Source organism: Prionailurus bengalensis, chromosome B3 (assembly GCF_016509475.1).
Source record: "Prionailurus bengalensis isolate Pbe53 chromosome B3, Fcat_Pben_1.1_paternal_pri, whole genome shotgun sequence".
NCBI classification, from domain to species: Eukaryota; Metazoa; Chordata; class Mammalia; order Carnivora; family Felidae; genus Prionailurus; species Prionailurus bengalensis.
In genome coordinates, this window is record NC_057355.1 from 20,664,630 (window position 1) to 20,677,714 (window position 13,085).

The 13,085-nt window shown below is 44.7% G+C and overlaps 1 protein-coding gene across 2 annotated transcripts in view; it reads left to right on the forward strand.

Moving 5' to 3' along the window:
- The first annotated feature begins 1,422 nt into the window (after nt 1–1,422).
- Nucleotides 1,423–13,085, forward strand: part of FAM189A1 (family with sequence similarity 189 member A1) — a 461,340-nt gene continuing 449,677 nt past the window's right edge. For both annotated transcript variants that reach the window (XM_043554845.1, XM_043554846.1), the window contains exon 1: nt 1,423–1,641. In XM_043554845.1, coding sequence (XP_043410780.1) covers nt 1,423–1,641 — 219 coding nt within the window. The remainder of the gene's footprint in view (nt 1,642–13,085) is intronic.

A 13,085-nucleotide genomic window follows, 5' to 3' on the forward strand; every position in this document is an offset into this window, starting at 1 on the left:
TGAGCTATTGCCCCTTCAAGAGGAATTTGCATTTTAATAGAGCCTCGTCAAGCCCCAAAGGAATCAATATCTCTAACGGTGAAATTTCAAGCACCAGCAACTGAGATGTTCCGGGCGAGACTCTCCAGTGTTTCGGGTCCAGCAGGCGACTCCTTCAGTTCCACAGTACAATTGTGAAAAAATGCCCTGGGGAATGACCTCCCATTGCCCTTTATTACTATGAACTTTGCCTTTTTAGCTTGATTCCTTCAGACTTTCTAACACTCCTGGGTCTCTTAATACGTGAACACATCCTTTTCAACACCAGCGGTCTTAAAGTTGTCACATCAACAGGGCCACAAAGCGAATTATGACAATCAGAACTTCCAAGTTTTCTTGGCATCTCAAAGAAGCTGACAATCAATTTAAAACCTTATACTGGCTAAAGGGAGTAGGGACGATTTAATAGGCCCTTACTGACGTTGTTCATTTAAATTCGTTTTGTGCAATTTGTTTTAAGCCCAAACTTTTCATTTGCATCAGGAGCCCTGCAAACTAAAGGTGGGTAAGAGACGTCCGTTTGTGAACTGGGAATGTTTTAAATGCCGAGTCCTCCCGGGCCCAGTTCTCAGACGATGGCTTGGGAAATTGCGGAACTGCAGAAAAGCGGCATCTTGGATCTTGGAATTCCGCATTTGGTAGGCGCTGCTGCGCGCCACACCTGGGGCAGCGCGCTCGGCATTCACCTCTCCTCTCCCAGACTGGCCGTGCGGTCTCCCCCTGCACCCCCCGCCCCCGCCGCCGCGGAAAGCCCGGGTCCCGGGCTGGCCCCGGGCTCGGCCCGCGGCTCGGTCCCTGCGGCTCCGGCCGGCCCTCGGGGCCCGGCTCCCGCGGACTCAGGGTTCGGTCGCGGAGGCTGCTGCCCTCGACCTTGACGCGCCTGCGGTCCCCACTCCCGTCCCGCGCGGGAGGCGAGAGCGCCGAGGCCGGCCGCGGGGACCGCACCTGCGCCCACCCGCTGCCGGCTCGCGCTCCGGCCCCCCGTCCCAGCCAGGCGCGCGGCGGCGGGGCTCGCGCCCGGGGACGGCGGAGGCTCGCCCCCGGCACGCGGCAGCGGCGGCGGCTCGCGCCCGCGCTCGGGCGAGAGAACGCGCGGAGCGGGCGGGAGAGGGCGCAGCGCGGCGCGGCCGGCGGGCGGGCGGCCCTGCGGAGCGGCGGCGGCGGCATGGGCGCGGGCACGGGCAGGGGCAGCGGGCGCCCGGCTCCCCGCCCGGCCCGGCCCGCTCCCGGAGCGCGGCCGCCGCAGCCCCCGCGGCCCGCGGGAAGGCCGTCCCCTCGCCCGGCGCAACTTGCCTCGGACCCTCTGTGAGGAGAGGCGGCGGCGGCGGCGGCGCGCGCCGAGGCCGGGCGGGAGCGGGGCGAGGCGTGCGGGCGCCCGGCGCGATGCCTCGGGCCAGCGGTCCCCGCGCGCCGCGCCCCGCCGCGCTGCCCCGCAGCCTGTCCCGCCTGCGCGAGTGCCCGGGCCGCTCCCGCATCGTGCTGGCGCTCGGGGCCACGCAGATGGCGCTCGGATGCCTCATCGTGGCGGTGAGCTTCGCCGCGCTGGCGCTCACCACCTCGGCCCGCGTCCGCCACTCCTGTCCCTTCTGGGCTGGCTTCTCGGTGAGTGTCTTCGGCCGGGCAGGGGAGGTGTGCTCCGGGCCCCGAGGCTGTGGCCCGCCCGGGACGGCACCGAGGGCTCGAAGTTCGGGGCGCGAACACCCGGGGCCGAGCTGCTGCAGCGCGGGGTGCAGTTCAGAAAACTCCGGGCTGAATAACTCCGGGGACCTTACCGCTCTCGGAGCATCGCTTTCCCTTTCCTGGAGCGCTGATCCCCGAGTTACTTTTCTTGGAGGGAACCGAAGCCGGGCGCCCGCCCTCCTCCGGGTGAGGGTGGGCAGCGCGCGCGCGACCGGCCGCGGGGTCTCCACTGGGCCCTCGGGGAGTCTGCGCTCTGGGGACCCGCGACTCGCGACGCGCCCCGGCCGGACTCGGTGCCGGACCCAGCAGCCAAGAGGCCCTGACAGAAGCGGGGAGGCGGGGTCCGAACCGGGTGCGGGGCTGCGACTCTGCGCGCGTCTCGCCTTCGCGGCGGCCGGAGCTGGGGCCTGGGGCGGGGCGGGGGGGGGCGGGGTGCGGCGCGCTGGGCGCGTCCCGTCCGGTGCTGGTCAGTCCCGGCGCGGAGAACGGCTGGTCCCCCTGCGGCCATTCAGAGACTTGGCGTTGGGGATTTCGCGTTTCCCGCGTGCGTCTGGAACGCAGTGCTCTGGGGGCGGCGGGACTGTGCAGGCGACCCGAAGCCGGCGTCCAGGGGCGTGTTTTCTGAGCTTCAGACCTCCACGGTGCCCGATTTTCAGGCTGTTGACCCCCAAATTAGAGAAGCCAGTGACTAAGAATCCTCCACAGGAAAAAGCCACCAGGAGAGCTCTATTTTAAGGAAGTGATTGTCCGTCCCCAAGAGTTAATTGGGGGGGGGGGGGCATTTTATAGCCTTTTGATGAAAGTTGTGTTTTCCTTACATTAGTAAAGAATGGACTTACGGAAATGGAAGAAATACACGCAGGGCATTTGTGAAGAGAAGCACTTGTTCTGAGAACTCTTGACATCTGTAACTACATTTGGTTTATGGTGCTGGAGTACATTTTATAGGCTTAAGCTGCAAACTCAGTATGTTTTAATTCCATCTCCAGAAATCCAAACTAAGCCTTTGTAATGAACGTTTGCTGTTTGTTCTCGAATGTTGAAATTTAACAATTCTACCCAGCTTTGCTTTTTTCGTGATGTTGCTCTTTTGTAATGGCCTCTGTTCTCCCAAGTTCACGCATGGTTTTTAAAATGGGATCTGAGTAAAACTGACTGTGAGACACCCTGATCGATACAGGTGTGGTCCTTCATCCTAATGGGGGTATTAATTTTCAAAGCTTATTTCAGACCACGGTTGAGTCTTGGAGAGCTGATTAGGAACAACAGTATGTGTGGCCACAGCTCAGAGTGTTTAAATCAGAGAGAGGAGGTTGGAGGCAGGAACCGGGGAGCCATGATTCAAACGGACCACTATATATAGTTTTCACACATCTGTTGCTCAGTTTTTAGCATTATTTAATATGCATTATTTTCATGTCGTCTGTTTTGTGGGCACTGATGTTTATGTCTGCTGCAACCAGCCTACAGGTGGCAGACTGGTAAATTAGCTTCACTTCCTGGCTCCTCCCTGAGCCTCCCTTTCTCCCACTTAGCCTTAGCTATGATTTTGGTACTCCCAAAGGGCAATGAAAAACAGCTGCCTTTTAAGAATAAAGCCAAAAGGGAAAACATTACCTGGACACGGTGGTAAAACTATTCATGTGAAAAATTCATACTCCAGTTTAGTCTAAAGAGGCAAGTAAGTATGTAAAACAATAATTCACTTTGCATTTCCGGTGTTATTCCTTTCAACGACTACAACCTATTCGTTTTAACTTCCCACAATTCAGAGTGGTTCTGCAATTGTGTCTATGTGCAGGCATTTCTCTGGGTTCTGGGGACAACAATGAACACAACAAACTCTGCCTACATTTTTGAGATTTTAAAGTAACCTCCACCTTCCATCTGTCTCCTACCCTACCCCCTCACATCCACTTTCTCATTGCCTTGTTTTCTTTCTTCAAACTTAATCTGCTGCAAGCACCATTGAAATTCTTTTAATACGGTGTATTCCATTTTTCACGTATTGCTTCTGTCCTTTGTAGAAGTGGTGGTTGATTCTAGTTATGCTGGGACAGGTTTGCATGTTAGCATGGCTGTGAGTGGTTAACATTGGCCCCTTACCTTATGTATGCCTATCCCCTGAGACCTGGAAACTTCCCTGAAAGGGTATTTTTCATTTAAGAATAGTGACTGGGGTATCTGACTTTATACTGAAATCAGATTGTGGGGTTAGGGCCACACTCTGGTTCCTCTGCATCTTCTGTAATGAAATATGAGGGCTCTAGAAATCTCTAGATTTCTAGGCCTTCTCTATGCTTTGCACGTAATGAAGACTCACTGTAAAAATGAGTTGCCTCTATTTAAGAAAAAGTAATGCATCAGAAAAAGAGCTCACATTTTTTGAGCCCATACTGCATGCCAGACGTTAAAGCTTAGTGTCTTATATGGTGTGATAGCACATTTCGTCTGTGGCCCTTGGTGCTCACGCTCTTGTGCAGTTCCCTCCACTTGAATTTGGACCCGGCTTCTGACTTGCTTAGCCAGTAGAATCCTGATAACAGAGGCAGTCTCAATGCTGGGCCTGAGCCCTAAGAAGTCTTGGCAGCCTCTGCTGAGCACACTGAGATGAAGGGCGATTAAATCACTTGCTGTATTTATTAGTCGAGGTTCTGCAGAGAAAGAACCAATAGCTTGCTCCTTCATTCACTTGAACTGGCTGACATGGAAGCCTAGAAAGCCCGTGATCTTGCCATCAGGAAAGCCGGTGGTATAATTCACTCCGGGTCTAAAGGGCCAACAACCAGAGGTCAGTGGTTTAATTCCTGGTGCAAGTCTGAACATCTGAGAACCAGGAGTGCTGGTATCTAAGGGCAGGAGAAGACAGATGTCCCAGCTGAGTCAGAGAATGTGAAATCACCCATCCTCTGTCTTTTTTGTTCTCTGCAGGCCCTCAAAGAATAGGATGATGCCTGCCCATCTTGGTGAGGGCCATTAGTCAGCCGACTGATGCAAATGCTAATCTCTCCCACACACTCACAGAAACCTTTTACCAGCTATCTGGGCATCCTCTAGCCCAGTCATGTGGACACATAAAATTAACCATCACACCTGCTTAAGGTTACAGCTAAGAAGTGGCCACTGTTGGGTTTGAACTTAGTTGCTTTGAAGTTAGAGGCCATACTTCCAGCCCTTAGACTTAAACTGCGCACCTCACCACACCCCCCCCCCCCCCCCGCCCCAGGCAGAGGCAGAGGGGATGGAATAAAAAAGCACAGTAGTAAAGAGTCAAAGGTAAAGGCCTCAAGGAGGTCACACCTGTTTCTTAGGAAAAACACAAAACATGCATGGAAAGGTGAAGATTCAAGAAAAATTTGGCGAGGCATCACATTTGGGATGGATATGTAAGGTTTAGGGAGTACCTTGGCAAAGGTGGAGAGAGGCAGCGGGGCAGTTGGTATATCAATCACCTGCAGACCACCTTCAAATGGCATTCCTGCCCTGGGTCCTTGCTACCCAGCAGGGAGTTGGGGGGTGGACTGACTCCCTCATAGATGAAGGTCCAGCCCATTTTGAGAGCTGGTGATCTATAAGAAGAGTTTCTAAGACTCACGGAGCTAGGTCTTGAGTAGTTACCCTTTAGCAGGGAAGCTTCATTATGTTTCTTTGAAAATTTCGTAAGGCCCAGGACATCAGAGACAAATTCACAATGTGAATTATCCACATTACCAGTTACATAGTTGATAAAGACATAGTCATTGGGAGCCGACTGTGTAACTGTGTATGTATGTGTGTATGTATATTTTTTTTCTGTAAAAGCAACACTGTTGCATTTTTTCATAGCCCAAAGACAGTATATACTTGTTGCAGTAACTGAAACAAAGAAAAAATGAGAGCAGTGCCTCCTTCTATCCCAATTCTATACCCAGAGGTAACCTGTATTACCAGTGTTGGGTAATGTTCCATGCTTTTCTTTACAATCACAAAAGTGTGAAAATTTATGTATATGTGTGGAATATGTTTCTTTTCTTTTAAAAAGATTTACAAAAGGATTGTACTGTACACCTTACTCTGTGACTTTTTAAGTCTAGTATATACTAAATATCCCCAGCCATAACCCATTATTATCATTATCCCCATTATTTGTAATGACTGTATTAGAGTCCGTAGTATGAATTATCATAATTTATTCCATTCTCCTCCTGTTGGAGATATTCTGGTTGTAGCAGTTCTCCATCTCTACAAACATTGCTGCTTATCTAACCTTAGGGGCCAATCCTTGTTTTTGAATGCAAATTCCCCAAAGTGGATTTGCCACAGGGTATTCAAATTTAGAATTTTGTTGGACATTGCCAGATTAACTTCCACAGAAGATTGTAGTCATTCCTAACCACAGGAGCATTTTATAAGTGTGCCCTTTGCCACCCTCTCCCCAGCACAGGATGTTACAAATACAGGATTTGTATTTACCCTATGGGAGAAAAAAGACATTTCCTGTTTTCATTTGATCTGTATTTCCATGGTTCCTTTATTATATGCAAGTATTTTCTTGCAATATCTTCACTTCTCATTTGGCTTAATTTTTGGCATCTTTTGCCCTATAGAAAATTTAAGGACTTTTTATGTAGTCAGTTTCATTTGTTTTCTCTTTTACAGTTTCAGGGTTCTTTTCTCTGAGTTAAAGGGGTTGTCATTACAGAGGTCACACAGATACTTCTTTTCAACTTCCTTCTGATGTTTTCAGATTTTAACTCATCCAGAATTGCTTTTGCATATGGTATGAAAAAAAAGGCATAACTTTATTTGCTTTCAGACAAATATCCTATGTGGTTCTGTTTTGGGGCTCTATTCAGTTTTACTTTTTAAATTGTCTATTACAAAGTCAATGCAGCATCATTATTTTGATTATAGTAACCGCATGTTTCACTCTGGTAAAGCATGAGCCTCCACACTCCTTGCTTTTTCAAAAGTGCCTTAGCTGTTATTCCATATGAACTTTAAAATATCTGTGTCCACTTATTCTTTACTTTAGGATGCCTTTATTTCATCTCTGTTCCTGAAGGGCATTTTCACTAGGTATAGAATTCTGGGTTGGCAATTCTTTCCTTTTAGGGTTTAAAAACATCCTAATTCCAAAAATAATAATAATAAAAATATCCTAATCCCTTAAAAAAATCCCCATTCCTGCTGTCCTCCATGTTTTCTGATAGAAATCCATGGTGACATAAATTGTCATTGCCAAGAAGGTGACAGACATTTTCTCCTGTCATTTCCATTCTGCCATTAAACTCATCCAGTGAGTTTTTATTTTACTTATTATCTTTTCACTTAAAAAATTTCCCTTTGGTTCTTCTTCATGTCTCCTATTTTTTCCCCCTTACTTTTGTGTAGTTTTCTTTCATTTCCAAAATAGTGACCCTTACTCATTGGAGCATTTTTATTATTGTTGCTTTAAAGTCTTTTTGTTTGAGAATTCCAAAATCTATCATTGTTTTCCCATGGAGGTTGAAATTTTTCCTGAATCTGTGCATGCTGAATAATTTTGGATTGTGTCCCAGACATATTGAATATTATGTTGTGAGTCTCTGGATATTGTTTCAACCCTAAGGAGACTGTTGATGGTTTTGTTTTTAGCAGGCTCTCTTTCCTCCTGAGTTTAGACCACAAGTTGTGACCAGCTTACTGTGGGTTGTGGTTCTAACATCAGTTCATTTTTCAAAATCTCTGCAGTCCTATTCAGATCTGTCCTGCACATGTGCCACTCAGTGGCCAATCTGGTGATTAGATGGTGATCTGTCCTGTAGATCCGTTCCCAAAGTTTGTGTTTTCTGTTTAAGGTAGTATGTACACATGCATACCTTGCAGGTGAGCCCATGAGTTCATAAACAAACTTCAGGGATCTCTTTCCCTGGCTCCTCGTCTCTGTGATATGGGTGTCTTCTATGTTCCTGGGGCTGTCCGTATCCAGTCCTCCAAGGAAGCTAGGGCTTTACCTCGCTTTGCTGCATAATTCCTGTACCTGCATTTGGCTAGGGGACATACAGTAGGAGGACAGATAGAGAATCAGCAACAAGGCTTTTCCCTGTCTTCTTGGGACCAAGCTCCCACACTCAGAGAGGAAGATTCTTCTGTGCCTTGCCTGTTCTTGCTGCTGCTATGGTATTGTGTGAGGGCGGGGGTGTGAGAGAAAGAAGAAAGAGAAATCCAAAAGAGAAGACAATGGCTATTGCCTTACTCTTTTATGGCATTGGGAGGCATATTTCCAAATCCTTGAGCCAGAACTAGAGGGCTTCCAGCCTGTCTGGTTGCATGAGTGTTCAATTTTGGGTTTCAGGCTGTGCTGAGCTTTGGCTAGGGGGTACTGAAGAGGGAAAAATGATAAAGTACTGCCAATTTGGTGGTACTTTTAACTGTATTGTTCTTCCCTAGTCCACCTGGTACTTTATTTTTCAGAGTTTTCAAGCTGTTTATTCTATACATTCTGTTAGGTCTTACAGGTGTAATCAGTGGGAGACACAGGGTAATGTGTGCTTGCTGACTCACCTGGAATGAGAATCTCAGTGTTTTTACTATACTTACTACTTGAACCAAACATCCTATATTCAGATAAGTGTCCTTTTTAAAAGTCCAAAGACACACAGTTTTCCATTTGCAATAACTGGTAATATTGAACCCAGGAGGAGTTTACTAAATAATGAGCTCCAGAAAACGATATGATGACTGTCAAAGATTTTCATAAATCATAGGGATGAACGTTGACTATATTTAACTGGAGAACTAAAACATGACAGGGCACCTGGGTGGCTTAGTTGGTTGACTCTCGGTTTCTGCTCAGGTCACGATCTCACAGTTTTATGAGTTCTAGCCCTGCTTCTGGCTCTGCGCTGACAGTGCAGAGCCTGCTTGGGATTCTCTCTCTCTTCCTTTCTCTCTGCCCCTCCCCTGCTCACACTGTCTTTGTCTCTCTCAAAAATTAATAAATAAATTTAAATTAAAAAAAACCCTAAAACATGACAATAGGGGAGCAAATCAATGCATAAGTGTTACGTGCTTTGATTATATAGAATTGTGCAGTTAAAAAAATAAATGGTAGGAGATGAGGGGAAAGTAAAGAGAAAGTAGCATACACTCCTTGTCACATTAGCTAAATTAACTAGGAGTAGAAAATGTCTCTTGAGGCCAACGAAACAAGTAGGAGAAAGTTAAATTTATTTAAGACTATAAAGATTAGCACCAAATTAATACTAGAGACTCAAGCTGATGGTTTGACAAGAGTGAGGGAGGAAGAAGCATCTCCTGGCTACTTGCATCATTGCTTGTAGCAGTGAGGTCATAATATCTAAAAGAAGAGGTTACCGAGGGGGTTATACAGGGTACTAATATAAAAGCAGTAACTAGAACCCACATCCTTCTTGCATACCTAAAGAAATGCAGAGAGAGATAGAGAAAGCAAGCAGAAACTGCAAGCCCACATGCCTAAAGACTTTGTGTATGTGTGTAGGTGTTTTAAATGTAAGGTTAAAAAAAATCTGCCAAAGCTGATGCCAAATATATAGACTGTATTAATATATGTAAATGGGCTTAATTAACCTAGTTAAAAAACCTTTTCAGGTGACTAACAAAGCAAGATCCAGAGATAGACCTTAAAAAAAAAAAGCTGGAAAGGCTAAAAATAAAACAAAAAACTGGAAAAGATACACCAGGCAATTTCAAATAAAGAGAGGGCAAGTGGACAGACAAGGTGCAGTTCATCTATTCTTGCTTATTCATGATACAAGATAATGCCATTTTCATATTTTTATTCTCCTGATGAACATTTGACAGTACTTACCGCTCCTTTATAGAGAAATGGTTTATTTCTTTTATTTAGAAATTTTCTTATTCTGTTTATTTTATTTACTTATTTTCTTAAACTCATTGTTTTTAAGTTTATTTATTTGGAGAGAGAGTGTGCACATACGTGTGCATGAGCACAAGTAGGGGAGGGGCAGAGAGAGAGAGGCAGAGAGAGAATCCCAAGCAGGGATGTGAACCCATGAACCATGAGATCATGACTTGAGCTGAAATCAAGAGCCGGATGCTTAACCAACTGAACCCCCCAGATGCCCTTTTTTTTTAAAAGAGACAGAGCATGAGCAAGGAGAGGGGCAGAGGGAGAGGGAGAGAGAGAATCCCAAACAGGCTCCGTGCTCACTCAGCAAGGAGCCCAATGTGGGGCTTGATCCCACAACCGTAGAATAGGACCTGAGTTGAAATTAAGAGTTGGATGCTCAACAAGCTGAGGTAGCCAGGCGCCCTTTACCTATTCTATTAAAAAAAATTTTTTTTAATGTTTATTTTTGAGAGAGACAGAGTGTGAGCAGGAATGGGCAGAGAGAGAGGGAGACACAGAATCCCAGTAGGCTCCAGGCTCTGAGCTGTCAACACAGAACCCGACGCAGGGCTCAAACTCATGAACTGTGAGATCATGACCTGAGCTGAAGTCAGACTCTTAACCAACTGAGCCACCCAGGTGTCCCATTACTTATTCTATTTTTAAGTAACTTTGGGCTTTCTATACCTACATTCATGTCACCTATAAATAATTTTATTTTTTCATGTCCAGTATTTCTCGTATTTCAATATTTGTTTTCTACTGCTTATTTCTTTTAGTTATTGCATTGATCGAAACCTCAATAATTTCAAAGGATAGTTTGAAAGGAAACACTGATGTCTTGTTTTTCATTTTAGCAGGAATGGCTTTCATTTCATTGCTTTAAGCTGATGTTTGATTTTATTTCTTAGTAACTAGGTAAGTTTGAATACTTAAATTTTGCTACAATTTCAAACTTGTGGAGAAGTTCTAAGAAAAGCCCTAAGACTCGGGGCGCCTGGGTGGCGCAGTCGGTTAAGCGTCCGACTTCAGCCAGGTCACCATCTCGCGGTCCGTGAGTTCGAGCCCCGCGTCAGGCTCTGGGCTGATGGCTCGGAGCCTGGAGCCTGTTTCCGATTCTGTGTCTCCCTCTCTCTATGCCCCTCCCCCGTTCATGCTCTGTCTCTCTCTGTCCCAAAAAAATAAATAAAAACGTTGAAAAAAAAAAAAAGCCCTAAGACTCCTTAATCTAGGGTATGTTAATAATTCACCAATTATTAACATTTTTTTTGCCTTATTAGCTTTATCATTTGCAGATGCCCAAACGTCTGATTGACCAACGGATCCATCAGCAATGCATCTATCTACATATTTTTTCTAAACCACTTGCAGGTACATTGCAGACCTCATGCCTCCTTTCCCCTAAATACTTCAGTCTTTCCTTGTAAGGGCATAATGTACACATGGGGCACTAATAAAAGTCAGGAAACGAACAGTGACACAACAGTCCATATTCAAGTTTTGCCAATGTCCCCAAAGTGTTCCTTATAAATATTTCTCCTGCCTGCTCTCTAGTTTAGCATTCACACTAGGAGTTTAAAATTCATACGTAGGTACTTAATTTTTCAGGTATTTTTAGTTGTGTATTTATATAATCCCTTGGTTTTTCTCCTTCAGTAATCGATAAACTGAAGTATGTTGATAGATTTCCTAACATTGAATTATCCTTGGACTTCTGAAATAATCCTTATCACTTATTCTCTTAACATAGTATTGGAATTCATGTGCTAATGTATTAAGATGTTTGCTTCTATGATTACATACAAAGGTGGGCTGGAGTTTGTGTGTCCATGCATGTTCACTGGCACACACTATCTTTATTAAGTTTTGTTAAGTTGTGTTGGCTTTGTAAAATAAATTGTTGAGTTTTCCATATTTGTCTGTGGATTAGCATGGGAAAGAGCTGTTCTTTGTAAAGTTAGCTCATCTGTAAAGCCTATTGCCTATTTTAAGTGCTAGATTAATAACCATTAATAGTCTTACATATTGGTCTATTCAAGTTGTCATCTCAGCAAATTTTGGCTTTTGGTTTTATTTATTTTTTTCTACTTGAAAATTGTCACTTGCTGTCTATTATAATCATTTCTAGTTCATTAAGTTCCACTTTTTATCCTTATTACATTCCTCCTCTATTTTGTTTTATTTTCTTAGTTTTGTATATTTTTAAGTTGCATATTTGACATATTCATTCTTGTTTAAATAATAAAAGCAATTATTTACCATTTTATTCTGTGTATAGGTATATTTGTAGCACACAGATTTTTTTTCATTTTTTTAATGTTTATTTATTTATTTTGAGAGAGACAGCACAAGTCGGGGAGGGGCAGAGAGAGAGACAGAGAGAGAGAGTGTGTGTGTGAGAATCCCAAACAGGCTCTCCACTGTCAGTGCAGAACCCCGCATGGGGTTTGATCTCACGAACTGTGAGATCATGACCTGAGCCAAAATCAAGAGTCGGATGCTTAACTGACTGAGCCCCTGAGGTGGCTCACAGATTTCAGTAAAGTGTTCTTCCACTTATATTCATTTTTAGAAGTTTATAATTTTAGTCTTGATTTTTATTTTGATTCTGGGGTTCTGTAAAAGAACTTTTCTTAATTAGCAGATAGTCTTTTTTGAGAGGTGGAGGTTGGGTGTCATTGTTGTGTTACTGATTTCTTGTTTTACTTAATGATAGTCAATGCAGCTTGCCAAGTTTCTTTTTGTTATTTAGTAGCTTTTAAAATCATCAGTACATTGTTACTTTTTCAAAGTTAAATATTTTACTTTTTTTTTTTTGTCTGTGTGATTTGTCACATTGTTTGACAGGTGTGTCAAAGTCATCCCCTGTTTTATGTTTTGAATTCTTGTATTTCTATGACTTTGCTTTATGTTACTTATTTATTTATTTAAAATGTTTATTTATTTTTGAGAGAGAGCATGTGTGCATGCCCACATGCACATGAGTAGGGGAGTGGAGGGGGGTGGGGAGAGAAAGAGGATCTTCACTGACAGCAGCAAGCCCAGTGTGGGGCTTGAACTCACAAACCACAAGATCATGACCTGAGCTGAAGTCAGATGCTCAACTGACTGAGCCACCCAGATGCCCGCATTGCTTTATTTATTTATTTTTACCTTGATGTTGTTTTGTGTGTATGTGTTTATGACTATGCCTTATTTATTTATTTATTTATTTATTTATTTAATGTTAAATTATTCTCAAATTGGTTTCCATACAACACCCAGTGCTCATCCCAAAAGGTGCCCTCCTCAATACCCATCACCCACCCTCCCCTCCCTCCCACCCCCCATCAACCCTCAGTTTGTTCTCGGTTTTTAAGAGTCTCTTATGCTTTGCCTCTCTCCCTCTCTAACCTCTTTTTTTTTTCTTCCCCTCCCCCATGGACTTCTGTTAAGTTTCTCAGGATTATGCCTTATTTATTGATGATACCTTCTGTCATAACATAGTATACATCTTTGTTGTGAGCTTTTG